Source organism: Paralichthys olivaceus, chromosome 18 (assembly GCF_024713975.1).
Source record: "Paralichthys olivaceus isolate ysfri-2021 chromosome 18, ASM2471397v2, whole genome shotgun sequence".
NCBI lineage: Eukaryota > Metazoa > Chordata > Actinopteri > Pleuronectiformes > Paralichthyidae > Paralichthys > Paralichthys olivaceus.
In genome coordinates, this window is record NC_091110.1 from 1056744 (window position 1) to 1080439 (window position 23696).

The 23696-nt window shown below is 38.9% G+C and overlaps 2 protein-coding genes across 3 annotated transcripts in view; both read right to left on the reverse strand.

The window, feature by feature from the left end:
* Positions 1-12325, reverse strand: part of ncapd3 (non-SMC condensin II complex, subunit D3) — a 69512-nt gene extending 57187 nt beyond the window's left edge. For both annotated transcript variants that reach the window (XM_069514348.1, XM_069514347.1), the window contains exons 1-7: positions 12018-12325; positions 6074-6243; positions 5095-5257; positions 1744-1910; positions 1279-1440; positions 679-740; positions 503-590 (exon numbers count right to left, since the gene is read on the reverse strand). In XM_069514348.1, coding sequence (XP_069370449.1) covers positions 503-590; positions 679-740; positions 1279-1440; positions 1744-1910; positions 5095-5257; positions 6074-6243; positions 12018-12069 — 864 coding nt within the window. In that variant the 5' untranslated portion in view covers positions 12070-12325. The remainder of the gene's footprint in view (positions 1-502; positions 591-678; positions 741-1278; positions 1441-1743; positions 1911-5094; positions 5258-6073; positions 6244-12017) is intronic.
* A 5980-nt stretch (positions 12326-18305) lies between these two features.
* On the reverse strand, positions 18306-22530 carry calhm3 (calcium homeostasis modulator 3). Its single transcript, XM_069514415.1, has 4 exons — positions 22122-22530; positions 19715-19842; positions 19488-19615; positions 18306-18993 (listed from the first exon to the last, which is right to left on the reverse strand). Exons 1-4 carry the CDS (start codon positions 22406-22408, stop codon positions 18535-18537), a joined length of 1002 nt encoding a protein of 333 aa, XP_069370516.1. The 5' UTR covers positions 22409-22530; the 3' UTR covers positions 18306-18534.
* Positions 22531-23696: the final 1166 nt, after the last annotated feature.

Consider the following 23696-nt stretch of genomic DNA (forward strand, 5'->3'; position numbering starts at 1 on the left):
TGATTTGATTTATTGATTCTATGTTGAACTCGCTTTGAAGTACATGCATCAGGGAAAATCAATATATGCACGGATGTTCTAATTTCCTGTTTTGTCATCATGTTGGTTCATCTGTGGTCATGGGTTGTTTTGAGCCCTGTTGCAGTACTTACTCTGGTCTCTGTTCTTTAACATCAAAATCCCCTTTGTTAACAATTAACAATGTAAGAATTTTTGTCATATAAAACAAGGGCAAAGTTCTTTCTAAAAGCCAATGGAATCACAAAACTTTGCTTGGCCTGAACTTGCCCTGTATATCTTGCTTTTCATCCATGTCTTTGTGAATGGCAGGTGATTTCTGTGTCACTACAAAAGTTTATTAGATTGCAGTCACACCAGAGCAGGTGGAACAAAAGTTTCCTATTTTTGCAGCTTGAATTTGGTATTTAGTGAGATATGTTGAAATAAAAATCAAACAAATTTGCAAGTTGTGGCGCCACTATGATTTAGTATTAGATTTTACTTCTCTCTGGTTTCCGTGTTTTGGTGAGCAGAGCAGCTCCAGGCCATAGAAAGCCATCTCAGGAACACTTCTCAGCTTGGTGATATCTCTGTGTAGAAATAACACAATTACCATCTCCTCTTTCATGTCCTAGATATATTCTTTAACATGACAGAGCAAGATGTAAGGAGACTTACTGTACAACAGCAAAGTCAAAATGTCCAATGACCGGCTCAAAGTAAAGCAGCTTACTGAAGATCTGCAAAGGAAATCGACAATGGGTTTTTTTCCTATCTTTATTCAAGACTATGTTCTTTCAGTTTGGTTGTTGATTGTTTTCACATTCAGATTTTGTAAGCATTTCATCTGTAAGAGTCCCAAACAGGTAGTTACTATATCCAGGTTTATACAATCCCACCCTCCACAACTTTATTACCTGTACAGCACTTCCCTTCATTCAAAACTTTTGGAATAACAACAAAAAAGCTGTGGAGGGTGGGAGTACGTGGCCATGGTTAAAGTAACCACCCAAGCAGGAACACCCACGAAGAGAGTAAAACAATTTCATTTGTCAACACTACACCTGCTATTCTACTGCTTAGGGAATTTTAACAGAGTTGTTACACAAAAAAGATTTGAAAAAGGAAAAGCATGATTTTGAATGAAATAATTACATATCCAAACATGAAATCCATTAAGTCCTGCTCTCAAACCGAAAGACCACACTCTTGAATAAAGATAAAAAAAATAAAAAAAACACTTGTATGAAGTGAGGGTAATAGTGGACCTATCGTTACCTGTGTGCAGTTGCTGGCACTTTGTGGTCTGTCTTTGAGTGGAAATGTCTGCAGGAATCTGAGGAGGCTTTGAACGAGAAGATATACAGCATCTCTGATCTTCAACAAGTCCATACCAGAGAAATAACGCTCTTCTTCCTCCTCCTCCTCATCCACCTCCATCTGAGGATAAAAATAAGCACCATCATTTCCAAACATTTAATTTAATTATAATACATATCATACATTTGGTACATCTGTGCAAGATACAGCAATGAAACAGCTAATCCATAACCTAAAAGATAGAAAGAAAGTAACTAACATCATGGCACAATATCTAGAAAATCTTCAGATAGATTAAAATCAAAGCAAAAACGTCAACGTGCAAGAAGAAACTATATGTGAGAGTATAAAGTTTCAAAAGTAGCGTCATCACATCATATAATGGTCTCATTGGTTTGAGTAGTTTCTGTCAGAGGTTCATACCTCTTGAGTGCCTTTTTGCTGCAGTTTGGAACGTTTGCCGTCTGCCTGAGAAGTCTTAAGGCCATCCCTCTTGCGCTTTTTTCCAGAGTCATGAGGCCAGCAGTGAGAGCTCAAGTCAGAACATGTGTCCAATAAAACCTCATGGAAAACTTTGTTGGCGATGCTCCCTGGAAGCAATAAACACAAATAGGAAGTCAAATAGAAAAACAGCCCAGAAACACACACAGAACATACAATTGTACAGCACTATGAAAACATAAAGGAATACTTTTTGTGTATTCAATAAATCACAATCCATTACTTGCCTATAGGGCTATATAAATACAACCATTTACCATTTATCGAAGTATCTATCTGTTGAAGTTTAACTTTTTGATTTTTCAGTCCTATGAAGCTGGTTCACTTTTTTACCAGAAGAAATCTCTGTGACAACTGTTAATCTGTTCCAAAGCATTTTACAATTGTGATAACAAATCAAAACTCGTCAACAAATATGATACTATGGGTAAATAACACAAGCACATCTGCAGGAAAGATTTGCAGGTTATACTGGATTTATTCCAAAGAAAAACTATTTTCAAACAAATTTTACCTTGTTACCAAATTAATAATTAAATAAACTAGGGCTGTGAATCAGCACTGTGCAGGCCCAAGCACTTGCAAACTCTTAACCTGATGCCGGCGTGGGGGAGGGCAGACCCAAACCCTGAGAAACGGCTCCGTGTTGTGTGCATTTTGAGCACCCCGGAAAAAAAACGCTTCACTTTCTTTTTTGTCATGCCAAACATTACCAATCACGCATCACAGTCTACGCATTCAAGTGACGAGCATAGGGTGAACATTTTATGTAAATCAAAATTTAAGTTGTAAAACAAGACTTTTTTTCTAGCCATTAGGTGGCAATATCACTACATACAGACTAATAGATTCCTTCAGGCCTGGACCCTGCATACACCCCTCTCCGGAAACGAGTTCCCATTACGACCCGGACTGTTACCACATGGCCGGAAGATGCCTCCCATCAGCTACAGGACTGCTTCAAGAAAACCGACTGGGAGGTTTTTGCACACCAGAACCTGGAGAACCACAATACAGCAGTCGTGGATTACATCAGGTTCTGCACGGACAATGTCACCAGGAACAGACGTATGAGGATTTATCCCAACAGAAAGCCCTGGATGACTAAGGAGGTTCAGAGCCTTTTGAAAGCCAGGAACACTTCTTTCAGGTTGGGGAATACGGCACTCTACAGTGCTGCTAGAGCCAACCTGAAAAGAGGCATCTGTGAGGCCAAGGCAACATACAGAAGGAGGATAGAGGACGAGCTCAGGAGCAACAACACCAAGCAGGTGTGGAAGGGTGTCCAGCACATCAGCAGCTACAGATCCAGAAACTACCCGCCCCCTGGAGGGAGACCCTTCACTGGCAGAGGAGCTGAAAGTCTTCTTTGGCCGCTTCGAGGTGACACCAACAGCAGCTCCATCACAGCCGCCTGTCCACAGCAGCCTCACAATCATGGTAGAGGAGTGTGAGATGGGGCAGGTGATGAGGAAGGTGAACCCAAGGAAGGCTGCAGGACCCGACGGTGTGACGGGACGGGTGCTGAAAGACTGTGCGGATCAACTGGCTGGAATCTTCACCAGGATTTTTAACCAGTCTGTGTCTCAGGCCATTGTCCCATCCTGCCTTAAGTCCTCTACCATTGTACCATTGTACAGCCTGAACACCAGCTCACCACAAGGTGGTGTGCTTAGCTCATTCCTCTACACCCTCTACACCCTCTACACATATGACTGTGTCTCCACCAACCTCAGCAACAAGATCGTGAAGTTTGCAGATGACACAACCATGGCCGGACTCATCTCGGGCGAGAAGAGTGAGCTGGCATATAGGGGCGAGAAGGGTGAGCTGGCATATAGGGACGAGGAGGAGCGGCTGTCAGAGTGGTGCAAAGTCAACAATCTGCTCCTCAACACCACCAAAACTGGTTATTGACTTTGGAAAAAACAAAACCGACATCCATCATCAGCGGGGCCTGTGTGGAGAGGGTCCCGGTGTTCAGGTTTCTCGACATGGAGTTGGAGAGCGACCTTACCTGGAGTACCAACACCAAGGAGCTGCTGAAGAAGGTGCAACAGAGACTGTATTTTCTGTGAATCCTCAGGAAGAATTGTCTCCCCCAAGATTTGCTCCTGGCCTTCTATCACTGCTCCATAGAGAGGGTGCTCACGTATGGACTGTGTGTATGGTACGGCAGTAGAACATCCTCAGAGAAGAAGGCGCTCCACAGGGTCGTTAGGGCAGCAGAGATGACAATAGGTTGCCCCCTCCCCCCCGGAGCAGATTTACATCTCCAGATGCCGCAGGAAAGCAATGGACATCTCAAAAGACTCTTCACACCCCGGTCATTGTCCCTTCCAGCTCTTGCCCTCAGGCAGGAGATACAGAGCAATGAAAACCAGGACAAATCGCCTAAAAGACAGTTTTTATCCCAAAGCCATCATGGCCTTGGACTCCAAGGTGCAATAAAAATTAAAAATAAATAAACTGTCCTTGGCCATACCCCCTAATTTGCAATCTGTGTATATACATATATATTTATTACCAGTACAATTCTGTTTCATCAATACAACTCTGTCTATATTCTATTCTTTTTTTGTTTTAACTTTAAATGAGTCAAGCACCTTTTAATTTTGTTGTAACATTTACAGTGACAATGACAATAAAGACTTATCTTATCATGTGACCGAATTTTAGTGCCGATTGGACAATGCACAGATGAGTTATGATAAATCCCTCTTTTTGGCGAATCATCAAACTTTGACGCCATGCCACAGTCAGACCGTGTGACGCACACTGAAAAAATAAATTTTCATCTGACCACATGTGTACCGATTTTCGTGTAGATAGTGAACAAGTGAAAGCAAACTCAGGGGCTGCATTCTAGGTGGAGTTCACATCAGTTTCAATAGGGCCTTCACACTGTCAGTGCTTGGGCCCTAATAATAATAATCATTTTAATAGGGCCTTCACACATAAATCACACAACATCGTGCTCAGCAGGATGATGTATATGCAAATGCTCATGCAGATTGGTTGTGTTACAGTCTTTTGCTGCACTACACATTTGCAAAGAGTTACTTACCCCAGTACATAGGTGCACATAAGCACACACAGGCACAGATATTTAATCAATCAATAGTTGTTGGCTGGACTGACATTACAGCATATCACCCAACCCAATTCTTAAGCAATGATTTTGGGGGCATTTGGGAGATTTAGGGGCAGCCATTACAAAGGCTGACAAGCTGACTTAGTCTAGAATTTCTAGATTTCTCAGATTTTTTTCACCTGGGATTCCCAGCAGCAGCAGGTAGAGTGAGGCAGCGTGCAGGCTGCTGACTCTCTGTTGGGTATCTGCCACTTTGTCTTTTCCTGTTAGGACAAAGAAGGACAGCACAGCCACCAGAGTCTTGACTGACAGCCCGTTCTCCACCAGAATCACCCAGAAATTCTGCAATGCAACATGAGATTAATTCAGCATTTAAAGTTGGTACCACATACTGTAAGAACCCTCATAGAAAATGCATCTTCTAAAAAGTCAAGCCAAGATAGCTAAAATCAAAATGATCATGTGGGAAAAAAACAGCAAAGTGTGTTGTAGTCAGTTTTTATGTGTCACTGTAGGAACATATTGTGATTGTACACACTGTACATGAGAAATCAGGCAGGTACTGAAATGTTCCAATCAAGAGAGTCTCAAGCAGGAAGGGCTGTCGGGTTCCCAAAGCTTCTCTAGTTCTCTGGCTAGTAGTAGCTTTCCTACCAATAGTAGCAGAGCTGCTAGGATCTGCTACACTCTAATTAGATTAAATGTGTCTAGAAACGCTGACATCTTGGCTGGACTTTGAGAAATTTGGGGGTTGGCTTCTGTCCATCTTTGTTTTTAGAGGGATTTTGAACTTGTAAGAAAATTTTGGCAAGAATGTTGATATTGGAAAGAACAAAAGACTTGTCAACCTATCTGTCCTCTGCTCTTCTTTGTATGTGAGGCCAGGAAAGAAGACACGCACAATAAAACAATTAAGACTCACAATGAGAATTTGGGGTTTCTCTGGTTTTAAACATTTTGGACAAGAGTAGAGCACAGTTAAATAAAGTAAAATAGGTCTTGTCTTTTTTTTTTTTTTTTAACGAAGAATTGAAACATATATCTTTAAATCACAAGCACAATCCCTCCCCTAACAGTAAAAATGCTGAACTGCCTGTATAACCCAGTAAATGAGCCACACATTTGAGCGCTGTGGGACAGAAGACAGATCAGTTTTACCTGTGAAGTGCCAACTCTGCTGACAGATTGCCAGTCAGCAGCATAGGTCAGTAAACATTCATAGAGGTTTCGGAAGGCCTCATCTCCACTGGCTGTCAGTTGTTCTTCTATGGTGTCATCGAGTGGTTTTCTCTCTATGAATTCTGAGTCCCAAACTGCATCCACCCAGGCTGAAATTTAAAAAAGTTATCAATTAATTCCAGTTACTGTTGATTAAGTCATCAATTATCAATCAATTACCTATGGGAATTCAACACTATAAGAGACAAGATGTCATCATGATGAATAAGATAAGAGGAATTAGATGGATGCTAATACTTGTTTTTATGACAACTGAAGGCTGAAGAGGGTGAGGTGAGGGGTATTCAGCTGCAACATGCAACTGTACCACTAGATGTCACTAAATTCTACACACTGTACCATCAAATTGACTGCAAAAACTATAAAAACTGACTGCATCTATATAGCGCATATGTAGTTTTTACGGCCACTAAAAGCACCTTACAGAACAAGTCACTTTCACCCATTCATAGAGCAGATATTTTTTGTCATTTTCACAGCTTTCCGAGGGAATTATGCATGGATGAAGATGGAAACTAGAATAAGCATGTTGAACCAAATTTGAAGATATTCTCTCTGAGATATCACATACAATAAAAACATAACATACTTTGTTAGGCCATTTTAACCTTGACCTTTGGCTACTAAAATCAAGTGAGTTAACCCTTAAAGCCTGAGGTGGAGCTAGGGCTGGATGATATGGGAAAAAAATGTTATGATCATTTTTTTTCACATCAGTCTATATCGATATTGCGGCAGCGGAAGGGGCCATGTAGCACACTACAATCCCATTCAAGATATACTGCCACACTACAACATGGCCGCCGATGCACATGATACAACTCCCAGATGCCTCACCACTCACCCAGGTGTAGGTGCTTAAGCCATCTAATTGAGGCAGGACTGGAGAGCTGCAGAGAAGAGGAGCAAAGGGGCAGACAGCACGTAGCTGGAAGGAGCTCAGAGAAAAAATTAGACTGGAGAACTACATGAAGTACAGAACCAGACCGAGAACTATTCAGAGAAAGAAGACCCTGTACATTCTTGTGGACATTCTTAGTTTAGTTTTTTTCTAATGCTGTTCAGTTTAAGGAACAGTATTTAGTTATTGATCGATGATGTCAGATCATGAGTCCAGATTGTTCTGGTCACTTTAACTCTGATGACCTGACGTCACATTACGTCTCGTGGTGTGTAGCAGGTTTAAACATGTATCTAATTAACTCTGGAATGAATCAAAAAAACACAAAATGAATGTCCTGTATGTGTCCTAATAAATTGTGATGGTATTTATTGTTTAAGTGTAAAGTGGCTGTTCGTGTTGTCTGTCAAAACATGGATGGGACGAGTACTATCAACGTTATACCAACCTGTCTTAAATTTCTATCAAGGATAAGTTATATTGAGATAATTATCGCCATCCTTACTATAATTGCTGCCCTAGGTGCAGCACACAAGTCTAAACTGAATGAATGTTAAATCAGTGTAGAGAGTACTGACCACTGTCATAGACTTACTGTCGCAGTCTGATTTTTTAAATGAAAACCATATTTGTAAATTACAGCTACTTGTAAAAACAGTAACAGTCTACAATACTTTTAAAGCAACATCTTCTGTCCTTAACGCTCCACAAAAAAATAAAAAAAAAACTATTTACAGGGGGGGAAAAAAACACAGACCTCAGAGAGAGCAACATGTGAGGGATACCACTCCCGGGATGGACATGAGTGCAATAGATGCGGCGTCTAACCACATCAACAAAATAACAGTATTTATGGATGAGAAGAAACAGTTTGTAACATAATGGAAAAGTGTGTTTAATGTTCAAAGTATTTATACATGAGAAAATGTCTGATAGAAATGTAGGAAGCAGAAATTACAATTAATTAATTTTTATAATTAATGAATTGAGATGGTATTGTCAGTAATGTAAAGTATGTGAGTATTGTATGTCCAGCCGTCTTGTAATCACAGTCCACAATCAGCTGCAGGATCCACCACCACGATCAGTGTTTCCCGCAGAAAATTAGTCAGGCAAGGTGGTGAGCAAGGGGGAGGGGGCGTGTAGTTCCCACGGCGACGACAGGCATGCTATCCGGTTGTAGGATTTAGCTTCTTTCCCGATAAAAAAAAAGAAATGTTGGCCTTGCCACGCAGTTACAGCAGATGATAGATGGCTTAACATATTTAACCTACAGATGCCGCTATTCCGCCTCATTGCGATGCGGCCTTATTTTAACCTACTGTCTATGCATGCGGGGATGCGGAATATTTATTTATTTATTTATTTTCGGGGGGACGTAGTCAAGGCGGGGGGCCATTGTTGTCAAGGCGACTGCCTTAACTATAAAGCGCTGCGGGAAACCCTGATGATACACATCCCATCATCATGATCGACTACCACTATCAGGATCATCCCCTCACCACACCAGACCATTCCAAGACAGACAATGTTACTATAGATAAAACATGAAACATCTATAGGGCTTAAACTATTTGACTAAATCAATTACTGAAAATAATTTCTTTGTCTCAAAGCTTTGTTTAATACATATACTGCCAGAGATATCTGCAGATGGGCTCTCATACTGCTCAGTGGCCACTGTGTTTCACTGTGTTTCCCAGTGGCCACACAAGCTAAAGTTTCCCAGTGTGAACAGTTTGCCCATTTACTAAAGCATAGTGGGCTGTTTACTGTTTTTTTAAGTGATTACACCTGTATAATTAAAAATAATCTTCAATATTGTGTTTAGTATCAGCGTTGTTAGTTCACAGCTTCCTTTTGTCCTGAATTAACTGGACTCATCACCTGTATGTGTGCTTCTGTGCTGACGTAACAAACTGCGGTGGATCAACACAAAAGTATTTATTATCCGATTGCTTGATTAATGGATGGAATAATCTATATAATACTCAATACTTGAAAACACATGAACACAACAAAGTCGAAAGGAAGTCTTCACAATTCAGGGAACAGGACCTTCAGAGGAGCAGGTGAATGAAGAGCAGGTGAATGAAAAGCAGGTGAAAGAAATTACTTTATGCTAACTTTGTTACTACAGGGTTCTTGCCCCATTTTAAAAGTCAAATTTAATGCTTTTTATGGCCTCAATTAATTTAATTTAATTTATCTGATAAATGTAGACACATTTTTCTGATAAAAGAGGTCATGAGGACATTAGAAGACATTTTTAGGGTTCGAGACTGCAGGTCCAGAAACATATTGTTTTTACTGCGGCTTGTTATTATTATTAGGTTTCGAGCCTGCAGGGCTAAAACCCTATTGTTTTTGCTGCAGTTTGTTATAATTCTAATTTGGTGTCTGCTGCCTCTGCGCGAATTCCTGTGAGTTTTGAATTTTACAGAATTGATGTGCATCAACTTTCTGTCAAACATGATCTGAATCAACCCCATCGTGGCGCTGTAATCAGGCAGCGAAAAAAAATGTTCACAGGCGATGCCTTTCACACCATTAGTCATATTGACTTGATATTTGATACACCAGAAGTTTGATCCCTAGTCTTCCCATCTGCATGCAAAAGTGTCCTTGGGCAAGATGCTGAACCCCAAATTGCCCCATAGAACAAAAAAAGTTCTGCTAATAGATGTACTGTATGAATGTGTGTAAATGGCAAACTGTAGTGTAAAGCGCTCAGAGTGAAATTGGCCATAACTCTTTATATATTTTTCCAATAATTGTTAAACTATTCAAAAGTTTATATTGTAAAATAGGGGTGTTTAAGCATTTTGAGTTTTGCCCATTCGGAGCACCAAAATACCAAAACGTTCTATTGAGCTGCTTCTTCTTATTTAGCTGCTTTTTTCTAATTAAGCTGCTTTCTGTGGTCGGCAGTGGCTGAAGGGGTAGAGTGATAGTCCTCCGACGAAAGGTGACTCAATTCCAAGCCCATGCAAAACTTTCCTTGGGAAAGATGTTGATTCCTGAATGTCCCCTCATCAACGTTATGGCCGCTAAATGACATATTGTGTGCTGCTTCCTCTAATTGAGCATATTTAGGCTCGAACCCGCTCATTGCAGATTGCGGTTATATTTTAAAAATATAGTTACATTACAGACACACATTATTTATGTGAATGTAAGTATTATATATATATATATATATATACACATACATATGTGTATGTTCTTTTTTGTTAATATCCTGTTCATTTGCAATCATCATTGTTGTTCTTGTTGTTGTTTATTATACTATTATTAGTCTGTTTGTTTATAAGTTTGTTTGTTGTACAACCCTACGGTCATGTCTGCCAGTAAAGCTTCATTGACTTAAATGTAAAACTAGTTTTCAATCACATGACTGTGTGCAAATTTCCAGTGCTCACTTATCTGTTACATACACCTCACGACCACACAAGAAAGTTCTGATTTGTCATGGCAGGCATCTGAATAAACATGGTTCACCCTATTTGTTGCCTAACATCTGTTTAAGGAAACGTCCATCTTATCTGGTGATTGACACAACACAGGTAGAAGCTGCAGTTGCAGACTCAAGATGTTATCTCATACACACACACACTCACAGTTTACTTTTGTGAGTAAACAGACAGGCTTTAATTTGATGTGTTAAGCTTTCATGTATTTTCCACTCACTGCTTGTTACAGTTGACTTACATGGTTTTAAACGAAGAAATGGTAAATTTTTCTGTAGAAAACAGTTTGGATTTGACTATAATTTGTTTTCATTTGTTTCTCTAATGCAAGTCCTATTCATCTATTTGTTTTCAAATTATGATTTGTCTGAACTGTTTCGAGTGTGTTGTTAACAAAGTAAATCTAGAAGAGTAACTAAACGTTACATTACTGAACGTGTAGTCGATGCACTTCTTTTAATTTTCTCTTCTGTCAGATGAGTGCATGCTTGTTTGGAGCTGTCAGTTGAAGGATTGATTAGAGTCCCGTGTCTAACTTGTATTTAGTGATTGAGTATTTCATGTTAAACGGAGTGTGTATGTGGTAGAGATGCATTGTTTTGATGTTCTCAAAATGGGTTTAGCTTTGCTGTTTGTCAATCCTTTCCTTACATTAAGGCAAAGCTTGGTCATGGCGTGTACGTTATTGAACTTTTTAAACATATTCTCGACCACACACACACGACACTAATTTAACAATCACAGCTCGACAAAATACACTGACGCCCATAGTAAAAATAGGCGTAGATGCCCCACTTAACACAGAGCACACAAACAGCAATGGCAGGGGTTTTGGTTTGGCTCGACTCAATGACAACTTCAGTGTGTCCCCCTCCGCGGCGCGTATGCCTATCGATGCTAAATGTAAAGCGGGTTACTAACAGGTTAAGAGACTCCGAATGATTACAATAATATTTTATGTGTAGAGGAGGAAATGCTTCCACACTTAAACGTCTAAGTCCGTTGTGGAAATCTCAAGCGTTATGTTCTGTCATAATAGCATGTCTGTGTTAAATAATATATAGGATCGACCTTCACTAGCTGTACATTGTTCACCTTTAGCAGCATCAGGTGTTTGAATATGCCTTTCTTTGTGACGAAGGGCTTAAATCCCATACAAAATGTATTATACTTTTAACGCGAGTTTTGACGAACGCAATATTTAATGGATACGACGAATCTGCGACTTGTATCAATATCGAATATCATCAATTTGTCCCGATATGCTCAAATGCTAACAACTATCACCAGTTAACGTGTATCACCAATTTATCTGAATCACCAGCCGTAATTACAGCTTCCAGAGCAAACGGTATTGACTTGATGTGTGAATGCAATTCTTCCTGTACACCAGTACCATGTAAACGGCGCCATTAGAACCCAACGCGAACAAAAACGTACCGCCATCGAACAAAAAGAGAAGGGGTGCAAGATATATAAAGTTAAGACTTACCTTCTGGTATTTGATGCAGTTTTAGAAACTGCAGCGCAGAGATCAACTCCATTTCGCTTACACTTTGAATCAGCCCGCCAGAAATGGACTTCTTCTACTTCTTTTTACTTTTATTGGCGGTTGACAAACAACCATTTAGTGCATTACCGCCACCAGGTGGTGTGGAGTGTTGATCAAAAGAAGAGACTTTCACACATGCGCAGTGAAATAGTAAGGGGCGCGATCGAATAGTTAATTTGTACAAACCAACTCCACCCGCTTAGTAACACTCATCATTGTTCTGAAGTAAACAGAGACAAGAGAGAATTGTAAATAAGCGGAACAGAAACCGGAAGACACTCAATACCAGCATAGAAACTCTACCGCCTATGGCGTTTCGACGGTGTAATTGCAGCGCGACTCATACAGATCTGGAGAAACATCCTCCTGCAGAGCCAGAGAGCCATGGCTTATGGTTGGTCCTTAAAGAACCAGCACTGAGACATTTCATTTGTTTGCTTCTTCTCATTTGGGGATGCTTAATGTCTTGTTTCTCAGTTGGGATGTCATTACTCTATGGCGAGTAGGTTTTGTGTTTATCTTTCATATAAAGAATAAAATATCACAGGGTCAATTAAATGTATTAAATGACTGTTTTAAAACCTTACCAAAAGTAAATGCTATATAGACAGTGCAGGAGGGAAACAAGAGATTAATATATATAATTGCCAAACCAGGCAAGAAAAGCCAGGCAGAGCTGTCCTTATGTCTGACACAAAGCATGGGAATGTGAATGAAGGGCAAATTAATGGTGTGCATGTCGCATGAGTGGCTAAACTCCAGTTTACTGTACTGTTCATTGAATACAATAGAATACAATAGAGTGTTCATCAGTGACCTGTCCTTTATTTTCATAAACTTAACCCAAACCAGGAAGTAACAGAAGACGGTTCAGACTCTTCTTTCCTCATTTAGATGAGAGACATATGTGACTGTCAGCACGAGTTTGGCTCACTTGTTAACTCTGTCAAAAAAAGAAAAGACTGTAAGGGTTTTTAGTTTGTGAGAGTTTGTGTTCCTTAAGAACCCGATGTTTATCAGAATATCAGATATCCTTTTTATTTTTTTAAATGAAATAAAATAAAATTTTTAAAGAAACAGCCAGAGAGCCCCCTCAGTTCAAGATGTACATGCGTATAAGCGATTCCCACTGCCCCCGTCACAGGCATACTAATGCGGTGAATAACACCGCCCCCGTTTCAGACTTACGCATGGGCAAATCCCAGAACCTAACCTAAGACCTACGCATGCGCCACTAGTTTGACATGCAGTGAAGCGAACTCTAACATTATGCTAACAATATATATATATTTTTTTTTTTAACAGCTGTATCACTAGACACGCAGATGAAATATATATATATATATATATATATATATATATATATATATATATCATCTGCATATATATATATATATATATATATATATATGTTTTTTAACTTTACACTGATTTTGTGCGCTTTTTAAAGGAAAAATAAACTTGAAGAGATTTTGTTTGACCTTCATTTGGGCCCACAGCCATGGTAATCTTTATGGAGTTACAGAGTGTTGCTTAAAGCAGTTTACTGTTATGACACCAGTTTATTTACTGGTCTATCATAAAGTACTGAAATAAATTTTCAGCCTAGATGATGTTAATACAATACTAAATGTTAAGTTTCCTTTTCATAGTGGAAGGGCATTGCAGGACACATGAACTTCATAAGCTTGTATTAATTCAGTTTAATGTAGTTTATGGTTTGAGTGTAGATTAGGAAATGCAAAAATATTTATTTATTCAATGGTTTTTTATGGCTATTTATGTTTGGTGGATTTACAAATGACAAACCAATATTACATGAAAGGGCACTTTATTATTATACTTTTACAGTTGTATACCTCGTGCATACATGAACCGAGAGATATATGCTGCCTCAACTCCATCCACGGGCACTTTCGCAACGACTGGGGCCCTTCTTGTTTTTATTGTTTTTGCAACCTATTTGCAAAGTATTTGTTTCACCATGGAAATAATAAAAATAAAAATAATGACTAGGATAATAGACACAATTTAAACCTTAATCCTTACATTGAGGAAAAATACAAACAGTATGTTTATTACATTGGGATAAAAGTTTGGGAACCCCTGATATTAAAGTGAGAGTAGAATATGAACTAATCTCCAAAAGGCATACAATTGAAAATGCTTTTCATCATCACTACTCATCACGTTTGATAAAAGTCCCGACCTTAAACACATCTAGATGTAAATATTGCGTAATAGTCTTTGCGCCCCCTACTGGCAACAAAAAAATATGTGTTTTAAACTGTAATGTACTCTTTCGAACAGGATAATCATTCAGAAGACCCTTTAGACACCGTCCCAGCGGCACATTCGTCCATGTATGAAAATTGGTAGGTATATGTATTATAGGCAGACTTGGACCCCTATTTTAATTTGCAGATGTTGATTGTAATGTACATGTTTTGCTTGTTTTTTGGTATTTGTAGGCATACTACTTTAATGAACTCCTCCTACAGAATAATATCAACTTCAAACAACCTCAACAATAAAAAATTGTGCTAATGGTAAGTTTACATGTTTGATGACCTGACATCTATTTACATTACATTTTAATTTACATAAACATAGCACCACCTACCACTAGTAATGATACTATATGTCACAAAATAATTATAATAATAATTATACCATATTTTATATCGTGCTTACAAAATATAAATATCCCTTTCCTCTCCCCTCTTCTCAAAACACTTTTTGTGGATTTTCTTGCATTTTTTGGTCCATTTGGTGCAACAAAACCTGACATTACTAACATGACTACCATACTAGCTTACAAAAAAATTTGGCTATGGCCCCAAAACCCTGGATTTCTCTAAAGTAAGAAAGTGTCTTGTTGCAAATTAATTCAAATTCAACTTGTCAGAGGAAGAAATTGCTATTTTCCTCCTTTCAGAAATGATATAGTTTCACTATAAACCCAACATCTGACTTCTAAAATGACACTCAGGGCGCATACCTCAGCCAACAGTCATTATAAAACCACATTTAACTTCAATATGTCCAGATTTTTATGTGGATCTGCACCAAATTGCACAATCTCATTAGTAGCAATGCCTGTTTTCTTTAATCAAGATCAATGAATTTTTCTGCCAAAATGTTTAAAAAATAAATCTCACAATGATTATGAAAGAAGGAAGAAAAATCCTGACAGGCAAACAAAATGAGAACATAACATCCTTGGTGGATGTAACTAAAATGGTGCTCTGAGAGTGCAGAAATCCTATATTTCACCTTGACAAAGCAGTGCCTTCCATTAATTATGCAATCTGGAGCAGGCCACCATATTGTTATTTGGCCCACTTGTTCCAGAATGTACCAAAATATATTTTTTAATCTTCTCATAATCTCTAATGTGGTGTTTTGCTCTTTTGCTGCATCACATGGCTATGTGCAATGGTGTTTGCAACACTATTTACAGAATGCTTGCTCACGTATGGTAAAGTCCCTGTTGTTAGCATCCACACAGAATGTCAGACCCCCATGGTCAGACCTCATAGTTTATGCTGCAATTGTCTGTGCACCCACAAGTGGCATGCAATGCAGTCCTCTCGCTCATGTGAGAACTTGACCTGTTGGAAGGTCAAAATAATCTCCTTTCCTATCCTGATCCCAATAGAAAACATCACGAGGTCAAGGAAAGACATGAAGGAGAAGCAGTAAGGAGTTTTTGGAAAGGATGACCGCAGTGTGAAGAAAATCCTACTGCACTGCATTTTTTTCCCAAGCCAACCATTTAGAACTGAAGATACATACACTGACAAACTCTGTGCTGTACACCTACAATTAGAGAATAGTTTCATGCCCAAGACAGGATGGTCTCATTGTATACAGAGCAAAGATTAAACCATCAGTTACTTATGGAAAGTAAATGTGCTAGCAGGACATTTATTTATTTATACATCCAGCTTTTATAAAGCAACACTTTTGCTCCCCTGGTCACCACCTCTAATTGTACCTGTCTATTGTTAAGGTGTTGAGGATATAGTGTGGTGGAAAAACTGTTGCAGGTTGGAAAACTAAAACACTGAGCTCAAAGAAGCTAGAATGTTTCACAGCACTGAGTGGAACTGAAAGTATGTGATACTTTTGTGAGTTTGTAACCAAGTGCAATGCCCTACACTTACATTTGGTACCTTGTTAATATGACATTTATTATTTAATGTTTAAAGCCAAGTAAACAAACATAAGAAGAAAACTTAATTTTGTATGTGTGCAAAGTTTGTTCATCAATTTGCATGTTTCCATCAGTCTGTGTTGCTCAGCTCCATGGCAACAACCTGTATGTAAAACAGGCATGCAGCCCAAATTCAAACATATTCAAATGATCCCACATCATGGTTTGGTCCTATGGGGAACCTTTTTTTTAGTAATCCCTGTCACAAAAGACTTAAATCAAAGACTAGCATGATTTACACAAACACATTTTTGTCCTTTGAGGGCGAGAGTGGATGACGCTGTTTACCACCTTGGAGGCTTCTGAATAATTTCTCTAGTGGCAGGAGACTGAAGAGGGGGTGTGAGAGCTTTGCATTTATATATACAAAATGTATGCTGGTAAGTATGAAAATGTATCCTAATTTAAGTTCAGCATGGGATATATGGAGGAGGATACCAGTTGCCAATTACCAAAGGACTTACTGACATTGACCAGTCATTCATCTTGAGAAGAAATAGAAATAACACCATGTTTTAAAGCTCAAAATCAGTGCCCTAAAAAAGAGAAACAAAAGAATAAAATGAATATTTCACCTAATTTTTTAATAAATAAAATAAAGACTGAGTTGTCCACTTTCAGGCGCATTTTAACAGCTTAGGACCCAAAAACAAAATTGGTAAAAAGGAAAGGCATTATTCATTCTTGTTTTCATCACATTTATTAATCCACATAGTAGACTGTTTGTTATTTCTGTTTTTATTTTATTTATTCATATTTATATAGTACATATCAGGAATGCTTTTTTAAAAACATTTTTTCCTACTTTCAATAAAAGCAAATAAACAACCACACAAAATTTTTTTTGTAAATGTGCCACTTAGTTTGTGTGGGGACTATGTTGCACAAAGCATTCTAATATTGCGTTTAATGCTTTAGATTACAGCCTACAACATGCAGCAGAATTAGTCTAGATTTAAGATATAGCCTATTGAACTAATGGTGTATCTGTACCATATGTGCCAATACTTATATGTAGGCACTTGGGAGAAAAGTTATCAAATAAGGGGGTAACAATTTGGGATTTTCTTAAGAATTAAAAAAAAATCACTGTAATTATTATTTAACTACTTGGTACCTATTATTTTATGATGATGTCTTAGATTATAGCACTAGTATTGTTTAGTCAAAAGACTATATTAAAAATGGTAAATCTTCACACTGAGGAGCTGCAATGCATGTCAAACACAATTTCCAGGGAGAAAACTTTCATTATTGTCTTCAAAATGTAAATCATCACCAGCCATGGTCACAAAGAAATAAGAGAACCTCTATGATTCAAGTTTGACGATGAAGTACAAAACAGCTCAGACAGACTTCAGAGGCAGACAGTAGTGTTGAAAAAACTCTGAAATGTTGACCTTCTTAAGTAAATGCACAGGTGTTCCCCATTGTTATTTTAAGAAGCCTGCCCCAAAATGATAAAGAAACAATGTAGTAAAGTGGTTCATCGGTAATAAGTTCATTTTGATATAAATTACATCCGATTTATTTAAATTATTACTTCATATTCTGAAATGTCCAGAGTTTCATTCAGTTTTATGCCATTTGGTACCCTTTAATAGTGATAGAATAAGTTACACATTAACTACAGTATACATTCTGTCTTTGTTGACAGAGAGGGCTGATGAGTTTCTGAAACATAAATTCAATCTTGAATATGTACTTGTATACAATATAAACTGGGAGGGTGAGAAATTTAGCACTACACAAACCCTGTAGATGAACTAATACAGTGGTCTGAAGAGCTTGAGTCAGGGGGACATCATTCACTAGTAAAAACTAGAGAAGATGCTAAGTATGTGTATTTTCATACTATCAGTTAAATGTATTTATTTTGAATCACACACACTGACACAGGTGTTCTCCACTCCGGATCATTTAAAGAGACTTTGGGTGCGCCAGGAAAAAAGACGTGGGGGTGTGGTGGAAATTCTTGGTGAGAGAAATAAAAAGCCTTAAGACAAAACTGTTTTTGTCAATTTATGTAAGCAGTAAATACAACAGAGAAACATAACATAGGCCTATATTCAGCTGGTTCTTGGTGGACGTTGTGAGGAACATCCATCATGTCTGTTCTCATCATCTACAGTCTACTTATGTCAAGGGAGCAGAACAGGAATACAAAAACAAGAACACTAGTGATGAGGTGCTTTTATTGACTGGAGAGTTTGGGATCACAATACGCTTCTCCTACAACTATACAGCACTGTGTGTCCTAGATATCAGAGTCCCTTCATGGTCCTCCCAGGCAACACACGTCCTAGGTCTGTGGGCAATCCTTGTCACGTCAAGTTCAGGTTTATTGAAGTACCACTTGTTGAAAAGCTGGTCCACCTGCTCCTGTTTTGTTATCCCATGAAGTCTCTCCTCTTCTCCATCCTCCCACTCCTCTTTGGAGCTTCTGATGAAGGGTGGATGGGGATGAAGGATTATAGTGTCCTCCCTGATGTCCTCAAAGAACTGAACCACACATTTCCGGGCAAAGTCACGCGCATGCAGTACACAAGTTTCGTCAAAGAGCTTCTGCTCCATGTCGAGGTAATTGCTCCAGTAACGTGTCTGCAGGAAGCTGGCATTGTCATCAAAACAAGGCTTGATGAAACGTCCCAGTGATCCCAGTACAATCAGGAAGAGAAGGATAGACCAGCCAACTGCCTAAACAGTGTGAGAATATTTAGCTACAAAAGGGCCACAAAAGCCGTCAGTGGTGCAATGACTGTGACAAGCCCACAAAAGGCTGTCAGTCAGCTCTAATGGTTCCTGACACTCCCACATGTGTGCATGCAAACACCTTATAAAAGCCCAATCAGCTATGACAATGGTTCTTTTACAAAGGACTCCATCACTGCAATCTCAGGCGCTAAATCTATGGCTTAGAATCGGATATGAAAGTAGAGCTGTCCACTTGTGATATGATCCCTCTGGGTAGATCATGATCACAAGTCTGAAAGGGCAGAAGACACTGAAACCCAAATTACTGTCAGTGCTGTCAGTGTGTTAATTAGGGCAATATTTTTTGCTGTAATCCTGACCCTGATCTGGTTCAGGGTTTATTTTTTCCCATACGAAATTCTTCATGAGGAAAAAAGTACAAAGATGTGTATGTAGCCTATTGTAAGTGGATGCATGCTGAGGGTATGACACCTTACTTGTGAATAGCAGCGAACATAACGAGACACTGCTTTGCGGAAAGAGCTGTTCCTGAAGATAACATCCTCCTTACAGGGGACTTTTGCCATGATTTTGATCACATCCTGTTCTGTATTGTTGGGCAAACCTGAGGACCCATTATAAAATATACAGACCAAATTAGTATCTGTGTACAGTATAGATTGTTGTTCTGACATTTATTTAACATGTGGGGATATACAGATACCTGAGAAGAGTGCAGGGTCTACACTCACACTGAAGGCACAGATGAAGATCTTTCCATCAAGCAAAGTGACCAGGATCCACACCATTGGGGCCAGCAGGGCCCTCTGGATTATGGCTGAGAACAGGTACCTGCAGTAAAACATTCTACAATTGCAGTGAGGGAAATCTATGTGGGAAACACTGTAACATTATCAAAGGCATATGCCAGAAAATACTGTACAATCACAAATGCAATTATTTTAGTCAGTGTGACTGCTGCTGTGGTCTGTGTTTTCAAGGTTTGTGTAGTGCACTCAGCAACTGCTGAATCAACTCAATTCACAGAAAGCTAGCATCACCAGTTCACATTATTTTGATTATTCAGATATGTAATTGGCCCAGAACTCAAGGTTTTAGCTGTTAAAAGCACAATTATATTTTATGTAGTCATTATACATTTATTAAAATCAATCAATCAATCAAATTTTATTTGTATAGCGCCTATTCACAAATTGAATTTGTCTCATAAGGTCAACAAGGTGCGGCATCCTCTACCCTTAATAGTTAGGATTATATCTCAGGACATACAGCCTGCAGCAGATGTTAGTCAATAGAGAAAATGGTTTTATTCCACCCCTCCTTAAAAAATCAGGACTACAAGGCAGGTGAGACAGCACAACCAGAGGTTTGCCTGGATTAACTCAGCATGGAGACAGTGAGTTGGAAGCTAGTAGGCCAGACTGTGTACTGCTTGAACTGGATTGCTCAATCCTGGAAACACAGAGGCGGCGGGGCGTGCATATACAGTATGCACGTGCCTGGCACACATCTATGAACATTGCTGAGAAATTGCGGACTGTTTCATCTGTCAAGAGGATTTACAGTCTACATCCATCCAGAAGCTTATGCTAAGCTAAGACTGACTAACCTCCATGATGTCACAAAGGAACTGCCATGTTCTCATCGAGGTCTGTATTTGATCAGTATTTATATATCGCTTTTTTTCTTTTCTTTTTGTCTTAATGACCACTCAAAGCACTTTACATTTCAGTTTATTGTCATTCACCCATTCACACACACATTCATACAGTGCATCTATGGATAGCACTTTTTCTATAAGGAGCCAACTAAAGGAGACAGTAAGCTACCAGATAATGTTTATTGCAACATAGCGAATGCTTACAGAGCATCGCCCTCTCCCCATCTCAGCCAGTCTGACCACATCACTCTGTTCCTGACCCCGGCATACAAACCCCTCATCACCAGCATAAAGCCCACAATATGGACTGTCAGAGTATGGCCATGGGGAGCCATGTCGGGACTATAGGACTGGTTGATCTCTCAGACTGGTATGGCTGGGGCAGCTGTGGGCAGCTGTGGCTGAGGGGTAGAGTGGTTATCTTCCAACCAGAAAGTCAGCTGTTCAATTCTCAGTCTTCCCCATCTGCATGCCAAAGTTTCCTTGGGCAAGAACTGAACCGCTAAATGGCCGCTCATAGATGTTGAATGCACTAATTGTAAGTCCCTTTGGATAAAAGTGTCCGCCAAATGAGATGTAATGTATTGTACCTTAAGCCCACTCACAACAACTACATGGAATTAAACACCTATGCCCCCACCTTTGTTGACTACATCAACTTCATAAACAATGTTACTTTCTTACTACTTATTTGCACATACTCCAACCATATACCACGGATGAACAAAGATGTTCAGAATCTGTGATGGCTTATAAAATATTTAGGTCCAATGTAAGCAATGGCATAGAGAAGCAAAGTGCTGCTACAAAATACAGACAGAGGAGGATTTCGACAGCTCGGACTCCAGGGCAGGGCATAAAAGCAAACACCTGTCTAACAAAACTTGCTGTCACACTCCTGAACACAAAGCACCCCCCTGTCACAATCAAATAAATAACATTTACAACATTGATGACAGTACAGTGTCTAACATTAATAGATATATCAAAAATTTAAAGGGCTATCTCTAGTAGAAAAAAAGGTAAGGAAAGTAGGAAGCTGATCTTTCAGAAGTAAATGTATATTGAAATTTCCACTCAATTTGGTCTACTAATAATTTGAAACACAAATCTTCTGACTGTGTAATATTGTAATATTTGTAGTTGTGTAGGAATGTTTTTTTACAATTTTTTTTAGTTTAGCAGGCTGTGCTATAAGGTCATAATAAATATTTGTTTGTGCCTTAAAAGACTGGATTTAATGTAAATATTATTCATATGGTAAAATGTGAAATATGGCCAGAGCAGCAGTGGGTTCTTTAACTGCATCTTATGACTGAGAATAGACTGAGGGAGAAAATGTACTGTACATGGCTTTCACCTGATATTGTTGAGCTTTGCTTAGTATCAATGATATTGCTGCAATTAACTGAACTTACATTAATTGGTAATAATTAAACTTTTGACTCACTTTACCACAGCAGGATTTTTAGATCTGTTCCCAATGGGTCGCATCCACTCTTCCGTCATGATGCCTGCATGTTTGTTGACCAGGACCCCAAGAAAAAACAGTATGATGGGTGGGATGATCATCACTCCCAGAGAGTAGATTTTGTTGTACTGAGGAAGGCATGGGCAATTGAAGTCAAAGCTGGTGTAGATCTTGACGCTGACCAAGGCCAGGAGGATACAGATCCCATTGGAGATTGACTCAGAGTTGGACTGGAAGTACTGCAAGACTAACTTCAGACGCTCCATAGCTTAAATATACTGTTGAAAAAGATTGCAGAGAAAGATGTTGGAGTTTCTAATTCAATTCACAATTAAAACATAATTTGTATGACTTTTCTGCAGCTAATATTTTTTTAGCTCCTGTAAAATATGACAATAAGGTACTTAAAATTGTAAAACTTCAATCCTACCTCAGAATGTGATCCGAATTTTTTTAAGAAAAGTCTTGAATCCACAAGTTTACAAATTAAGTAGCTTTTATGTGAAGATACCAGCTATAGAGTGAATCCTGTAGTGACTAGTCAGTTGCAGAATGCATGAATACACCTTTGTGGCCACACCTTAAGGAGGAGCCACAGCAATTACCAGGAAGACTATCATCTTATTCTATTGACTAACTGACTGGGCCCCAAAATAAACTTCAAAGTATATGGGACAGCATGCACACACCACCACCCTCTGCATGTAATGACAATATAAATGTGTGGAGGTGGCTTTGTCAGGGCACCTCATGCTGAACTAGGGAGAGTGGATTGGCACATCTGAGTCAAATTTGCCAGGTACTCTACCTGGATTAAAATGCAGCAGAAAAAGCTGCAAACACATGAGACAGAACAGATAGAAAGACACATGAGCTGCCACGACACCAGCGTAAATTGCAGGACAATTTATGTTTACATTTGTAACATGTTTCTCAGTAAATGTTGGCAGAAAAAGACAGTTATCAAATAATACATATAATAATAAAAGAAATGAATGAACTTGCATACCTCACCTGCATGAAAGTACTTCTATTACAGCATTGTTAACCACAAGCAAGATACTGTGTTTTGAGTTTGGCCTAAACAACTGGATCCCTAGAGCTTGTTTGTCTTATACAGATACAGAGAAAAGACTTGTCATCTTAATCATTTGGCATTAAAATCAAAATCGCCAAAACCTTAGGAAGGGTGCAGTGATTTAACACCATTGACAATGTTTAACAAAGCTTATTAAACAACACTATCAGGAAGAAAAATACACTTGTATGATTAACATCAGTTTCAATCTCAACGACTAGTTTCACAAGCTGGGAGCCCTCAGGATTCAGCTTTATTTATTTTCTGCAGGAATGTGGTCAGATTGTCAAGGTATGGTTGGTATTACTGTTGCCGTAGCTGTTAAAAGCAAAACACTGTCTAGTTTGCAGATCAGTTTAAAAGCATAATTCTACTTCTGACACAAAAAATATATTGGCAATTTTGGCACGGTGCCAGAGGACTTAAATTACCTCCAAGTCATGTTTCAGATTGTCAGGAGAGCAGTTTTAAAGTGT

Coding starts and splice junctions, on each gene's coding strand:
- calhm3 (XM_069514415.1), bottom strand. CDS start 22,408: ATGGAGCGTCTGAAGTTAGTCTTGCAGTACTTCCAGTCCAACTCTGAG. Junction 19,843..22,121: donor AAAAATCCTGCTGTGGTAAA/GTGAGTCAAAAG, acceptor GTTTTACTGCAG/GTACCTGTTCTCAGCCATAA. Junction 19,616..19,714: donor AGACCCTGCACTCTTCTCAG/GTATCTGTATAT, acceptor ATGGGTCCTCAG/GTTTGCCCAACAATACAGAA.